At 46.7% G+C, this 15,961-nt stretch overlaps 1 protein-coding gene across 2 annotated transcripts; it reads left to right on the top strand.

Moving 5' to 3' along the window:
- The first annotated feature begins 1,782 nt into the window (after positions 1-1,782).
- On the top strand, positions 1,783-10,774 carry PABPN1 (poly(A) binding protein nuclear 1). 2 transcript variants are annotated; one of them, XM_080979935.1, is made up of 7 exons: positions 1,783-1,942; positions 4,494-4,608; positions 7,160-7,227; positions 7,315-7,421; positions 7,520-7,607; positions 8,595-8,749; positions 9,404-10,774. In XM_080979935.1, exons 2-7 carry the CDS (start codon positions 4,527-4,529, stop codon positions 9,441-9,443), a joined length of 540 nt encoding a protein of 179 aa, XP_080836061.1. In that variant the 5' UTR covers positions 1,783-1,942; positions 4,494-4,526; the 3' UTR covers positions 9,444-10,774. The 2 variants fall into 2 exon arrangements, with proteins under 2 accessions (XP_080836061.1, XP_080836060.1); XM_080979934.1 differs by lacking the exon at positions 1,783-1,942 and adding an exon at positions 2,335-2,781.
- The last annotated feature ends 5,187 nt before the right edge of the window (positions 10,775-15,961 follow it).

Raw genomic sequence — 15,961 nt, forward strand, 5'->3', positions numbered from 1 at the left:
TCATGGCACACTGTGAACCCGGTGTCACTTTGCGAGAATCACAAGAACAGCACTGGGCTCACAGGGCGGCATGAGCGAGGACGCACAACGTCCTGTCCCCCCAAACTGTATCCAGAGTGATGAGCCCCCCCAGCCCCCCTGCTACGCCTCTGGTCTGACATTTGCCACAACATCCTTGAGCTGCATGCATCTATGTGGTGTTTTTTATCCAGTTGGCTGGTTGTAAGTCACTGTGCGTTGCTCTGGGCAAGATAAAGCGACTAACAACTTCAACAAATAACAATAATAATCTGTCTCCTTATTTTCAGATGGACTAGAATTCTGAGCTTCTTCTGGTGGTTGAACAGACTGGCAAGTAGACAGCAGACAAGAGAGACGCTTGTTATTCAGCAGATGAACTTAATGTCTCTTGCTTATAAATAAGAGATTTCCCCGTACTTGTAAATTTGGAAACATCCCTATGCATGTTTACTCAGAAGAAAATCCCACTTTAATTTTAAAATCTCATTTTGATGCAATATACTCCCAAGTAATTCTGCAAAGTGTTGCCAGCTCAGCAATCCTCTAAAGATAGGAAGCCGCCTTATGGCCTATATAGTCCAAAAGTGAGAGACAGCAAGTCTCTAGAGTTTAAGGCAGAGAGTCTTTCCCTTCACCTGGAATCCTTTCAGCCAGACACGACTTTCTGCCCGTAAAGCAGAAAACCTCTCCTGCCTGCCTCGTTTTGCTGCAAGTAACACTAGCAGTCTGCTTAGAATTTAAATATCGGATTGACCCAAAATTTGAAAGAGCCCATCAGAAAAATAATCCAGACAAGATGGTTTGCTAGCAGAGACGCAGAAAAGGGTGGTTGTAGCCTGCTCACCCTGATAATGGAGTTTTGCCTTCAGCCGTCATGACCAAAAAGCTGCTGATAGGCCTCTACACCTTGTTCAATTTGTCTAACCTCCCTTTAAATCTGCCTTAGTCAAGCGCCACCCCAACATCTTGTGGCATCAAACGGCAAATATAAAGATCTGAAAACGCTGACAGCATTAAGATAAATTCAACAATGTAAATAATTTTTGATGGATTCAATAATGGAATCCTGAATGGTATAGTTTTTGTAAAATATGCAGGGATTTATGATATGTAAAATGAACCTTGGAAAGAGAAGAATGGAAGTCATTTAAGAATGTAAAATGAGTATTTTGAAGGAAATAACAGTCCAACTGCAGCAGCCTTGGGAAACAGGGCCTTTTCAGTGGTGGCTCCAGTCTCCTGCAATTCCTTTCTGAGAGAAATACAACAGGCTTCATTAGTTCCAAGTTTTGAAGAAAGTTTTCCCTGGCTTTTAATTTAAAGGTTTTAGTGTATATTCTACTTGTGGAGTTTTCGATAGTGAAATGATTTTTTATTTACAGTATTTAAAACTGTTTTATCCTACATTTGATTGTATGTTTTCATATTACTGCTACTATCGATAACATTGTATATAACGCAGGTCCCCCTGGGAAGGCTTGTAGGAAGCACGGAAGGCCGTTAAACGGCTTTACCAGTAGCTACAGAGACGTTGGCGCCATTAGCCAATCAGAAACTGCAGCTTCAAAGCGGCGGCCTGGACCAAAGCGGCGTTCTACCACTTACAGTAGAACCTGAGGAATCCCTCCTTGGCCAATAGGAGAGCTACTCTAGATATGACTGGCACAACTCTATCCAATGGTTTCAGACCCAATGAAAATACGAATGTATGTAATGGACAGGCATCTCACCCAATAATCACGTGAGGCGGGTCGAAAATGAAAAAGCAATCGTTATTTCTCTGTTGCTAACCAATAATGTACTACGGTCCGATTGATGGAAGCATAGCGTTAGCCGCGGAGAAGGCGGACTATGATAGTTTGCCTGCCCCAATGAGAACACTCCGATTTGGCCCTTCAGCGCTCTGATAAATCATTTCCCTGTACGTTTTGATTGGCGTGCTTGCTCTCCAATTCAACTTCGCGACGGGGGCAAATCGGGCAGGCGGGCGGGAAACTTCGCGAAGCCACCCAATCATACAGAAACGCGGCTAAGGCGGGCGCAAGACGCTCCCGGACCAATCACTAATCCACATTGCAAAAGTCGGGGGGGAAACCCCACCAACCCTTTCCCAGCTCCGATCCAATCGCCGATCGAAACCTTTCGAGCGGCGGCGTTCCCGAGCCAATGCCTGCAGAGCCTGCGTTCGCGAGACGGCGGGCTGCCCCGCGGACCAATGGCAGGAGGGCGCCTGGCCTCTGGGCGAGCCAATGAGCGCGTCGACGGGCTGCCAGCCAATCAGAGCGCGTCGGCGGGCGGCTAGTGCGGCAGGCGGCTGCGGCGGGGTCTATGGCGTCCGTGCGGGGCCCGAGCAGCGTCGGCGGCGGGCGAGGGGCCGCGGCGGCCTTGGGGGGCGAAGGGGAGCCCGGCGGGGGGCTGGTTGGGGGCCCGCCTTCCTCCCAGTACGGGAACGGGCTGGGGGGGAACGGACCCGGGGGGGAGCAGGGCGGGGGGCTCCGCGAGTTGGAGGAGGAGGAGGAGGAGGGGCTGCTCCTCGAGGCCGCGACGGGCGGAGGGGCCGCGGGCGGCGGCGGCGGCGGCGGGATCCGAGGCTCCGGCCCGCGGGGCGCCCTTTCCTCCTCCTCCTCTTCCTCCCACGCGCCCTCCAGGGCCGGCCAGGCGGGAGTGGGGGGGCCCCACCACCACCCTCACTCCGAAGAGCTGGAGGAGGAGGCCGGCCTGGGAGAGAGCGACCCCGGAGACTCCGCCATCGAAGACCCGGTGAGTGGCCCCCGGGGGCGCGGAGGAGAGAGGGCCCGGCCAAGCCCGAGGCTCGATCTTTGCCCCCCCCCACCCGTCTCTCTTTCAGCGTGGCCTACCTCGCAGGAGTGTCGCGAGGCGTTGCTTATTCATTTGCCGCATACATATCCAGCCTTTCTCTCCCAAAGGAGCTCAAGGTGGCGCACGTGGCTCTCCCCACCCCCATCTCACCCTCGCAGCCACCCTGTGAGGTAGGGTAGGAGAGGAGAGGGGTTAACTGGCCCGAGGTCGCCCAGTGAGCTTCCTGGCTGAGTGGGAATTTGAACCCTTGTCTCCCAGATCGCATAGTTCGACCTTAGTCTAACCATTGTACCGCACTGGCTTGAAAGTACAATGGATGAGGATGAGTAAGGTGTGGTGGATGAGGAGGTAACGTGTGTGTAGAATAATAGAATTGTGGTGTTGAAAAGGACCACGAGGGTCATCTAGTCCAGGGGTCAGCAAACGTTTTCAGCAGGGGGCCGGTCCACTGTCCTTCAGACCTTGTGGGGGGCCGGGCTATATTTGGAAAAAAATAATGAACCAATTCCTATGCCCCACAAATAACCCAGAGATGCATTTTAAATAAAATCACACATTCTACTCATGTAAAAACACCTGGCAGGCCCCACAAATAACCCAGAGATGCATTTTAAATAAAAGGATACATTTTACTCATGTAAAAACACGCTGATTCCCGGACCATCCACAGGCGATTGGCTTCATCTGGCCGCTGGGCCTTAGTTTGCCCACCCATGATCTAGTCCAACCCCCTCCAATGCATGAATCCTTAGCGCAGTGTGGGGCTCGAACCCACAACCATGAGATTGAGTCTCTTACTTTATATATACTTTACTGGGAACAGTTGGAAAGAAATGATTATTCAGAAATTGCATATACGGCACACTTGGCTGCTTATTTTGCGTTTATATCCCACCTTTTTCTCCAAGGAACTTAAGAGGGTGTATGTGGTCCCCCCCAAAAGAACCCCCTATAGTTCCCACAACAACCCCATGAGGTAGGATTAGGCTGAGAGGCAGTGAGTAGACCCAAGGTCATGCACTGAGTGGGGGATTCAAATCCTGGTCCATCTCTGGTCCTGGCTCACTGCTTCCTAAGGAGAGAGTGTGGCTTCGGGGAGGGGGTTCTTTAATGGGGGATGGTGGGCAAAAAATGTACTGGAAGGTACATTCAAAACTATTAATATGGGATGCTCAGTGATAGATAGTTTTAATTTGTACCTGCTGACTTGGGCAGATGAGAAGTTCATTATAGTGTAAAAATGGAGTCTGGGGTTGCCGTGTGGCAATTGGATGCAGATTATACCTTTGACACTGATTTGTAGAAGCAAAAAAGTGGGCAGAGCTAAGGCGCTGCGTAGTGGGTGGCGACAGTAAGATTGGAAAGAGCAGAGGCAGAGTGGGAAAACAGCTAAAACCGTGGGAAAGACAGCTCTTTCAGGGAGAGATCAGATGAAGCAAATGCCGGCAGAGCTGTCTTGGCATAAACAAGTGGATAGGAGTAGATAACTGTAGAATGTCTTACAGCAGTAACCTTGAAAAGTACTAGTAATCAGTGGCATTAAAGAAGTGGAAGAAGAGAAGGGAGTCTCAGTTGGTGTGAGCTCTTAAGAACTGCAAGAATGTTTCTTAATTTGCCCCCTACTTTCCCTTGCCCATTCTTCCCACTCTCAGGAGTTGGAAGCCATTAAAGCTCGAGTGCGAGAGATGGAGGAGGAAGCAGAGAAGCTAAAAGAGCTGCAGAACGAAGTTGAGAAACAAATGAACATGAGCCCCCCGCCTGGCAACGGTAAGTCTCCTTAAGTTTCTTATAATTAATTTGTGCTTGCTCCTCGTCTTCCTCCCCCCACCTCCCACAAAAGGTGGCAAGTATTCAGATACGGGGGATGGGGAGAAGTTAGGAATTGTGTAATGGGTAAGAAACATCTGTAGAGGTCTCTTAAATACGCAAACGAGACGTTATTGCTGACACTTTGAGGCTCTTGAATTCTGTGTTGGCCAGATCAAATTGATATCCTTTTAAAAAATAGCCTAAGAGGGATGACATGGGGAAATTACATTGGAACAAAGGAAGATCCTTTATCCTGAGTGGGACCCATGGTCCATCTAGCTCAGGTACAAGGGTTTATGCACATCTCGAGCTCCTCTACCTGCAGAAATTTCATTAATGTAGAATAGGCTAAATGGCTCATCTGGGCATTGGAGTTGTTCTGGGAGATCGGATTCATGGATTGATTGTTTTAAAGTATTTGTAAACCTCTCTTCCATAGGAAGGCAGGATACAGCACAAAGACAACAACGGCCTTGGTTTAAAAAACTCCAAAAAGGTTTAATTTCCGTGGCATTATCTTTACAGGGGTTTGTAAAAATTCCCAGTTTGGGCTCTGGTATACATTAGTTAACTAGAGGCAGGAATTAAAACACTTTACAAGCTGCAGCATTACTGAAGTACAAGAAATTACCTATCAGTATGAGGCACTTTCCCTTCACTGTTTTCAACAGCTGCTAAAGAATATTTTGGTTAAGCAAGCCAGACATGTAACTTTATTGTGTCTACTTGTTTTTAAACAAAATAAATGCAGCATAGAGCTAGGACAATTCCGGTGCAGAACGGAACAAAGCAAGCTACTTTCCTTAACAGTTACGATAAATGGAAGGTTAACTTGATGTCTTTAAAATTCACTTCAGAGAATTCATTTTTCCCTTGTCAGCAGAGGACATGGGAGTGTGCTTTAGATGATATGCATTTACCCCATTCATTTATCGGCTGTGGGGTTCCAAATTCTGTTTGAGTCTTGTGGCACTGAAGTGGGGTGAATGATTTGTTTCATAATATATACTTGATTGTAAAAAACACACAAAGTGGCTTACAAAAGTTAAAATGGTAAAATCGAGAGAGATTTACAACCCTACTTTAAAATGTAAACATTAAAATTACTTGAACTTTCTAAGCATCTGAGTAGGTGTGTCTAACAGACATGTTTAAGCAGGCAGACCTGCTTGATCTCAAAAGGCAGGGAGTTCCAAAGTGTAGGCGCTGCCACCACACTTAACAATCAGGTTCTTACAAATGCAGGACACCTGTGGTAGAGAAAGGAAGTTGCTTAAAGCACGTCCAAACCTCTGATTCTCCATCGCAAATGGATGTGTGAATGTGCCGACCGTGCAATTACATTATTTTAGCAAACAGCTTTGTGGAGATGGCCTGATTAAGACTGGATTGTTTTGCTGTATCAGATGTGTAGCTAGTCACTTTTGAATATAGTTTTCTAGAAAGGCAGGATAGAAGTGTGTTAAATAAGTCTAAAAAAATAATAATGTAGCTGTGCCTAAAGTCTGGAGACTTGTTTTGCCAGGTGTCTTGTCCCAAACTACGATGTGCTTGTGTAGGTGAGAGCCATTTTGCAGATGAATGAAGAGGTGTTTCAGTTGGGTGTTTCAGCTCTTACAGCATCAACATTGTATGACTAAGGATTTTGAGCTGGCTTCTTCCTCTTTCCCACCCACCCCCTTTGCTGGAAACTTCAGTCAGTCAAATACAGGCTGGTGCTGATGGAGGGCGCCAAATTTTGCTTTCTATCCAGGAAGTCTCAGGTTCAACCTCTGGCCTCCCCAGGTAGACCTGGCAATGCCCCTCTGCCTGAAATCCTGGAAAATTGCTGCCACAAAGGTGGCTTCCTTGGTTCCTAGTTAAAATTGTTCAAACCAACTTTCAGATGCTAAAAGAAAGGGACTGTGTTGTACTTACCTGAAGAGAGAATTCCATGCAGAGGGTTTGTGAGGCTGGTGGTGTCGCAGTCCAAAACAGTGTCAAGAATGCGTTGCCCAGGTGCTGGGCTTTTCCCCGCCTCATTTTGTTGCTTTCCTGCAGACTTGGCTAGCCACTTCTGGAGGAAGCACTGGCCAATCAGCATGTGCTTTTCCCCAGGCCCCAGAATCAGAGGCAATTCTTCCTCCAGCATTTTCCCGGCTTTACACCAGTGTTCAAAATTTGCCAAATGCATTTTGTACCTGGTTATCAGCCACTTGCAACCAAGTGAAGATGCCCAGGCGCCAGGATGACACCTGACATTTCCACCATCTGGAGGTGCATGCCGGGGGATCCTTGGATCTTGACTGTTTTCACACACTAGCAACACATCCTGTAGAATTCTATCCGTTATATTTTATCTGCGCTATCGGAACGAATTTCAGGAACCAAAAGGTCGCATTGAAAAATACGATTTTCAAGCCATCTGGTCCGTTTTGGCAACTGTAACCGTGGTTTAAGAAGCCATTTGGTGGCCAGCTTCTATATCTAAGTGTCTTAACACTGCCTTACACTGTTTCTTTCTCCCCAGCTGGCCCAGTCATCATGTCTTTAGAAGAAAAGATGGAAGCAGATGCCAGGTCCATATATGTAGGCAACGTAAGTCTGTTCCCTGCAGCCCAGCTCAATCAGGAGGCCAAGAGATGTATCTTGGGTTTCCTCACCATTTTCAATCCTCGGTTTCAGGTGGATTACGGGGCGACAGCAGAGGAGCTGGAGGCTCACTTCCACGGCTGCGGCTCCGTCAACCGGGTGACCATCCTCTGCGATAAGTACACTGGCCATCCCAAGGGGTGAGTGCGTGTGACGGGATGGGGAAGCTGGGTGTGTTTTTCTGTCTCGGTGAGTGGTTGCCTTTTAAGCCTGCCCATTCTCTCCCCCTGCTCTCCAGGTTTGCTTACATTGAATTCTCGGACAAGGAGTCGGTGAGGACGTCCTTAGCGTTAGATGAGTCGCTGTTCAGGGGAAGACAGATTAAGGTGTGTACACTCTTCGATCAGGCCCCTTCCGCCTCTGAAACATCATTTTGTGGGCAAGAGGTTTGTGTAGTGCAGTGGCTGGGCAATGAAGGCTCTGAGTTGCTTGATCCTTTTCAAGGTTTTAAATTTATTTATTTACTGATACTTAATTCAGGACTACACAAAAATTCATGCCCATTACAATGTATCTTTTTATAATATAAGCAGCTACTTAGTCTAAAAAAAGAACAAAGGCAGAAAGGAGAAAAGGCAAGAAGAAGGAAAAGAGAGAAAGAGAAAAGATTAGAAAAATACAAGAATAAAAGCACTTCTGGCTTTCTGTCCTGCATCTATAGTATTCACTCCTTAAGATCCAACCATTCTATCTTCTATAGAGCAGTATGTAATGCAATTGTAAGCAGAGTTTAAAAACAGTTGCATAAGGGACTTATAAACATTTACCTTTGAAACATAAAAGTATCTTTCCGAAAAAACCAGAGTCCTTTTTGTTGGGGATAATTCAGAGGGAAATTCCCAGGTGTCAAAAAACTATGTATGGTACTACTGCAGCCCAAGAATGGAAACTTAAACTGATGGTATACACACAGCTTGCAGATTTAACATATAGAATAAGAGAACTAGAAGAATACACATTTAAAGAAGACTGGGAAATGTTTACTGAATATAGGAGTAAAAGCTGTGTTCATTTAAAAATGCTGGTAGCATTAAGTTGAATTCAACAGTGCAAATAAGATTTGATGGATGTAATAATGGATTACCGAATGGTTGAGTTCATGTAGAATATGCGGGGATGTATGGAATGCAAAATGAACCACCGAAAGAGAAGAAGGGAAGTCCCTGATTTAAGGTTGTCTAAATGAATATTTTGAAATGTAACTTAGAAAATATAATAAAAATTATATATAAAAAAGTTGCAAAAGGATGGGCTGGGGGTGGTTTCTGGGATACCCTTGCTCTTGAGGCTAAGCGGATCTTCTCCTTTTGAAGGTGATTCCCAAACGGACCAACCGCCCTGGGATCAGCACCACAGACCGGGGTTTCCCCCGGACCCGGTACAGAGGGAGAGGATCCGGCTACAGCAGTTCCCGGGCCCGTTTCTACAGCGGCTTTAGCAGCAGGCCACCCCGAGGGCGCGCGTACAGGTCTGGCACGACGGTGGCGGCAGGTTGGGGGAGGCGCTTCTACGCTCCTGCCTTGCAGGGGTTCCCGTGGGGTGGCGGCTGGAGTAGGGGAGATCTATTGGCTTAGAGTGGGAGGGCTCTTGATGCCCCCAGACTGGAAGTAGACTGCACCAAGTGAGAGAGGTGATGGGCTGGGAACCACGACTGCTCTTGTTAAGCAGCAGCGCTGAGACAAAACGACTTTATAACTTGAACCAGCATTTTAATGACATTTCCAGTTGTAGATGCTGCTGGATTTGGGACTTCGAAGGAGGAAGCAATTCCAAGTATTGGAGTTGGGTCAGTTTTAATGTCATCTTGCCAGTATTTCAATCTGAGTGTTCTTCAGTCAGATTTGTTAACTTTGGAAAGCCAGAGTTTTGGGTTGGGGTGTTTATTATTATTGAAAGGTTGTCAGGTTCTCAGTCACGGGCTTTAGAATTTTTTAGTCAGGAGAGAAACTTTGCAAACCAGAAAAAAAACCCTTAAAAACTCAAAACCTGGCTTGCACAGACGAAAGCAAGCCACCCTCCAGGAGCTGAGCATTGTCCCAACTCTCAGGTCTTTAAGGTTTTGAGTTACTTAGCAAACCTTTCGTCTCCCTTTCATTAACCTGTGTCCTTCTTCTCTCCACAGGGGCCGGGCCAGAGCGACCTCATGGTATTCCCCTTACTAAAAACAAAAAAAAAAAAGTGGTTGTTTTAGGAAGGAGGAAAAAAAAAAGAAAAAAAATGAAGATTGTTACCATGACGGAAAAAAAAAAAAATACTGTTGGTGGGAGGTGGAAGTGTCTAATGCTGTGCAGAAAAAGAGGGCTGACTTATTGGGAGGGGGGAAGATGTAAACACGGGGCAGGGGGTCAAATCCTGTTGTCAAATTTCCCCCTGCTGGTATTGCTGACTTGAGCCCTGTCCCCCCCCCGCCACCCGTCCAGCTCCTCATCCTTTTCTCTTCCATCTGCAGAGATTGTTGGGCATAAGCAAGCCATCCTTCCTCATGCCTTTTTTTTTAATTGTTGCCCTGCATTTGGGGGAGGGGGCCGATGTGGGGGAGGGTTTGCCGACACCCCGAAACCTTTTGTGATACTATTTTGTGTGTGTGTGTGTGTGTGTGTGTGTGTGTGTGTGTGAGAGAGAGAGAGAGAGAGTTTTGTAGTTTTTGTTCATCTTCCCAACCTTTCCCTCTGCAGCCTTTGCCCATTCCGGTATGCCTGTTTCCCCCGCTCTCTCTCGTGTGCTTGGTTCTCCCCAAATCTCGTTTGCTTCCCCTCCCCTTTGCTTCAGGAATTAGCAGGGAGCGGGACCTGGGGTTCCTGCCTCCCGGGTGGTGATCCTGCCCATTCCCAGACGTCCACCACCCTCTTTCTCACTTTGGGCAGACGAGTCTCTCGGCATCCCTCTCTAGGTGTGTGTCTGTGTATGTGTGTCTATGTCAGACGGGGGAGCCTGCCTTGGGGTTTTCTCTTACCCCATTGATCCCAAACTCCCCAATGGAGAAATGCCCCTGAAATGCTAATTCTAAAACAGGCTGGCGGGTGGGGAAGGTCCTGTAAAAATAGGCACCCCTCACTCAGAGCCATACGTAACTGCGGCTGCGTCCCATTTTGCTCTTCCTGTCTTTGCCCCTGCGTCGCTGCCTCTCCCACCACCCCTGGGGGTATGTTATATGCCTTGTTTGAGTGTCTTTATCTTTACAGGTTTCTTTATTTTTTAGCCTGAAGAAATGACACCGAAACCTGAAGCTGTAGAGACCAGGGGCCGGGGAGAGGACACCCTTTTTGGGGGCAGGGGGTGGGGGGATGGAGGGAGTGGGGAGGAATTGAGGCCCATATTTCCATGTGGGAGAATGGTTTTTTTTTAAAAAAAAAAGAGAGAGAAAGAGAGAGAGAAAGGGGGAGGAGATCCAGATTGGGCTGGAGGGCAGGGAAGAGGAAAGGGGGAGAAATAGAATAAAATGTTATGAGGGCAAAAAAAATTAATAAAAAATAAAGATGTTTTTTGGAAGAAAGATGAGTGTTGAGTGATTTATTATACTTTTTATTAGTTTTCAATTACAATCCACTAATAGCCTCATTATAACAATTCCAATTTATAATACAATTATTAATACCAATCATTCAAATATCAAATTATATAATTTAGATAAAGTGGCCCTCCGCATGCTAGATTTGATGGTTTGGTTATTTTCTTTATTTCTGCGTTTAAGAATCTTATTAATTTCCATTGCATTCTGGTCATAATAATAATCCCTTATACAACAACTGCAGTATTAATGGCTTCTATTCGTGTTGGCACATTAAACGATTTATAAAACCACAAGTGAAGAACTCAAAACTATATCCTCCTTCCTGTGTGTGGCAATTAATCTTTCTTTGGTGTTTCTTCCTGTCCTTGTAAGATGTTATGTCTTCCTTTCCCCCAGTTGTTTCTGTTTCCCGTCATGCCTTGGGCGGAGCTGATAAGTATTGAATGATCTTGCACCTAGGACTCCTGGCTTCCACTCATACGAATAAAGACACATACCTCTTCCTTTTGGAAGATTTGATTTAATTTCACACGCACTTTAACTGCTTTCCTCAAAAGCAGGAAGTTTATTTTAGAAATGAGAGCACAGTCCAGGACTTCTGCCGCTCCTTAGCAAGTAAGCAGCTCCTCTGGCTGACAGAAACATCGCCTGCCTGCATCAACTTGCCTTCAGCCAGATGGGAAAATAAGCAAAACACACACGCACAGAGACACACAAAGTGGCTGCGGTGTCAGCAATGAGCTGTGGCAGCTGCTCTCCCTTTTCTAGTTAGAGCCGCAGATGTGGCCGTTGGCTCTTCCCGTGGGACTGTGGCAGGTACAGTGGTACCTCAGGTTAAGTACTTAATTCATTCCAGAGGTCTGTACTTAACCTGAAACTGTAGTTAACCTGAAGCACCACTTTAGCTAATGGGGCCTCCTGCTGTTGCGCCGCCGGAGCATGATTTCTGTTCTTATCCTGAAGCAAAGTTCTTAACCTGAAGCACCGTTTCTGGGTTAGCGGAGTCTGTAACCTGAAGCGTATGTAACCCGAGGTACCACTGTAATCCTTAAGTGAGCAAGCAAGGAGGAAGTTGCATGGCTGAATCAGCAGTTGAGAGTTTGCAAACAGGTGCTTAGGGTGAGGAAACAACTTGGAAGACTGCTTGGACGCCGGTGGAGGAAAATCGGTCGAAAACAAGAGGACACCGGTGAGGGCTAAATGTTGAGCCTCCTTGGTGGCAGCGAAGGCAGAAAAGAAGGTGTATTTTGTTGCCTCCATTGTTCTGGGTCCCGTCTGGCCTGAAGTAGGTGGTGGAACAAACGGAAGCTCACTGTTGATTTTGCAAAGCATTTTGAGGATGAACCTTTAATTCCCTGGAACCTTGGCTGCTGTTAACAGCAGATGGATCTCAAGGCTTTCGCAGAACACTTTCTAGTGCTGTTGCGTTGAATGAGTTTCGCTTTGTAAGGCTCGATGGACAAGGTCATTGGGATTAGTCAGGAAAGCCACGTGTACTCTGGGCCCTGGCCTAAGAAGGCATTAATCCAGCTCCCTGGCCCAGCCAGTTGTCTCCTCCCTGTTTTTATCAGCCACAAGGGACAGGGAGTCAGAGCACAAGTGGCTGTCCTGCCTGATCTAAACAACGAGGTGAATGCCTCAGAAGAGAGGCAGAAATAACTACTATATAGTGGTACCTCGGGTTACATACGCTTCAGGTTACAGACTCCGCTAATCCAGAAATAGTGTTTCAGGTTAAGAACTTTGCTTCAGGATGAGAACAGAAATCGGGCTTCAGCAGCAGGAGGAGGCCCCATTAGCTAAAGTGGTGCTTCAGGTTAAGAACAGTTTCAGGTTAAGTATGGACCTGCGGAACGAATTAAGTACTTAACCCAAGGTACCACTGTATAAAATTTTATTAGTTTTTTAACATGCAATTTTCAACAGTAATTAAACATACTTTTACATCTTATTCAATTTTTTTGACTTCCATCAGTCCTGTCTGAAAATTTTCCAATCTAATCTCTTAGTATGCATTTCTTATTTTCCCTGCTACATTTCAAATTCATAACCAATATCTTATCTTTTTCTACTTTGTAGATTTCTCCTTACAAAACTTCTTGTAGTCCTACTAGCGTAATTTGTTGATTGCAGTTGCTCTTCAAATAATTCATATACTTCTTCTAATCTTCTGTAAATCTCTGGTCCCGCAGGTTTCGAATCTTTCCTGTCATTTTGTCCAATTCTGCATAGTCCGTTAATTTCGTCTGCCATTCTTCTTTCGTCAGAATTTCTTCTTGCTTCCATTTCTGGGGTAACAGTAGTCTTGCCACTGTTGTTGCATATAAGAACAATTTAAGATCTTGCCAAGATAATTTAATGTCTCGGCCTATAATACCAAGTAAAAACGCTTCTGGTTTTTTTAAGAATATGTATTTCAACATCTTTTTTATCTCATTATATATCAGGGAAATGTTAAGTAACTACTGGCCAGTTGCCCGTCTCCCTTTGGGAAGAGTTCTAGAGTGGTGGACCAGATCCAGGAGTTCTTAGAAAAAAACCTAATTTTCTACATCCATTCCAATCAGGGTTTTGGCACAGAAACTGCTTTGATTGCCCTGTATGAAGCCTGTTCGGAGAGAGACGGGAAATGTCCCCCGTGAATTCTCGACCTCTCAGCAGCTTTCGATACCAAGTTTGGGCTGAGTGGCAGCGCTTGGGGTCGTTCTGGTCCTACTTGGATGCTCAATTCTAGAGGGCAAAGCTTGGGGAGCGGTCCCCAGGTGTGTGTGGCTCTTCAGGATTCAGTTTTAGTCTTCATGTTGTGGAGCACTGAGTTAAATAGAGGTTTGGAATTTCATTGTCAACAATATGCTGACACCCAGCTCCACTTTACATCTGCAGGTGGGGCAGCGGATGTGCTGAGCCACTGCCTTGCCTTGGTGATGGGCTGGATGAGAGCCAACAATCTGAAACTCAATCGAGATTAAGACTGAAGCCCAGCTATTTCCCTATCTGGGCAGGGATAACCTAACCTGTTGTCTCTGCTCTCATAACCAAGTTTGGAAACTTCAGCTCGTGCCGAATTAGGAGGCCATTTTGATCCTCTTGCACCAATCCTGGCTCAATTGCACTGGCTGCCAATTAGCTTCTAGGCCCAATTCAAAGTGCCGGTGTTTGACATATAAAGTCTTAAGTGACTCAGGACCGCGATACCTCAAGGACTACCTCTACCCATATGAACTGACCCTGTGATTGGCACCTGAGGCTCTTCTTCATCTGCCTCCACAAGCCGTCTGGAGGGCAGCAACACTAGGATGGGCCTTTTTTCTGTGGTGGCTGTGTTTGTGCCAGAGAGGCTCATCTTGCTCCTTCATTATATATCTTTAGGTCCCAGATGAAAACATACTTCTCCCAGGCCTTTGGGTGACCAATATTCTACGGCCTTGGAAATGTGTTGGGTGTATTGCTTTGTTTTTATTACCCTTTTTGTGTTCTTATGTTGTATTTTTATGTTGTGAACTATCCCGTGATCTTTAGGTATACAAATTTAATTAATAATAGTAATAATGTAGTCCCATGGGAGCAATGCTACCATTGTGGGCTTTAGAAGTCTGGTGCAATGGAATTAGCTTCTGCTGGAAATCCTGGCCATCTTTTGGGGAATCTGCAGTATTTGTGTGTGTGTGAGTGAGTGAGTGAGTGAGTGAGAGAGAATATACAGGCAAGCCCCAAACTTATTGCCTGAGCTTGGCCGCGGTTTATTGGTCTACGTACTTCTCTAAAACAGCTCTTCTGTCTTCAGAGTGGCTGGATCACTGCCAGAAATACTCTGCTTGCAGGCTGCAGATTTTGCATACCTCCCACTCAATGCTTTCTTGCTGCAGGAATTTTCCTGCGTTTTAAAAAAATCCCTACTTCAGTGCAGCACAGATTTCTCAGCATAACGGCATGTTGCATAACTGGATGCCCCAACAACAGAGATGCAAGAGAGGGGCAGTGTGTTAGCTTGTCCAGTGAGCTGAGCAGGACCCCCCTATTTGCAGCAGGAGCTTTTCACACAAATGACCATTGCGGGGTACAGGATTATCCGTCCCATCTTCCCTGAACTCACTGCTTGGAGTTGATGGGAGCGGGAGTCCTGGACCAACAGGTGCAGAAAAATGGGTGTGTGTCCCAAATATTTTTTTTTTACCATAAAGGGGTATGTGCGGGGAAGAGTATTGTGGGATGCTGTAAATGTGGGTCTTGTCAGAGTGCAGCCCTGCCTTTTCACACGTCGAAAGGACAAAACATGCTCTGGAAAGCAAGAAGAATGATGGAAGAGGTGCCAGAAGTCCCCTGCTACAGCTGACTGAAAAAAATGCACAATCGGGTACCATAATAGAAAGCAGGGAGGTTGAAGTAGAGATAGGTAAAGGTATCCCTGACCATTAGGTCCAGTCGTGGCTGACTCTGGGGTTGCGGCGCTCATCTCGCTTTATTGGCCGAGGGAGCCGGCGTACAGCTTCCGGGTCATGGGGCCAGCATGACTAAGCCGCTTCTGGCCAACCAGAGCAGCGCAAGGAAACGCCGTTTACCTTCCCGCCGGAGCCGTACCTATTTATCTACTTGCACTTTGATGTGCTTTCGAACTGCTAGGTTGGCAGGAGCAGGGACCGAGCAACGGGAGCTCACCCTGTCACGGGGATTCGAACCGCCGACCTTCTGATCGGCAAGTCCTAGGCTCTGTGGTTTAGACCCTAGAGATGCGTGTTTAAAGAATTTTTACATAGTGAGTCAAGGAGAGATGAGCAGCTCCCATTTACTGCCAAGTTTGGAGACTTCTCTCATCTGTGCATTGAACAGGGAAATGTGTTTCTGCAGCAACTTTGCACCTGCCCTGTTACCAGCATTTGAGCAGCAAACTTGCTGGGCATGCGATACAACTCTGCATCAAGAGACCCAGTTGGCTTTTCCATGCAAGGACCTCTCAGGGCAGCCTTCTCTCCAGATGCTCTGAACTACAAATCCCATCAGCCCCAGGTTAGGAGAGGATGCTTTAGGGCAGGGGAGCCTCTGCACCCCCCCCAAGGTCTTGAGAACGCCCAACTCCCACCATCCCTGCCCATTGGCCATACTGCCTGGAGTGGGAAGGAGCTGAAATATCAGGAGGGCTGTAGGCTCCCTACCTGTGCTTGAGGGGAATGC

The sequence above is a fragment of the Podarcis pityusensis genome, assembly GCF_964106645.2.
Source record: "Podarcis pityusensis genome assembly, chromosome: 13".
Taxonomy (NCBI): Eukaryota; Metazoa; Chordata; class Lepidosauria; order Squamata; family Lacertidae; genus Podarcis; species Podarcis pityusensis.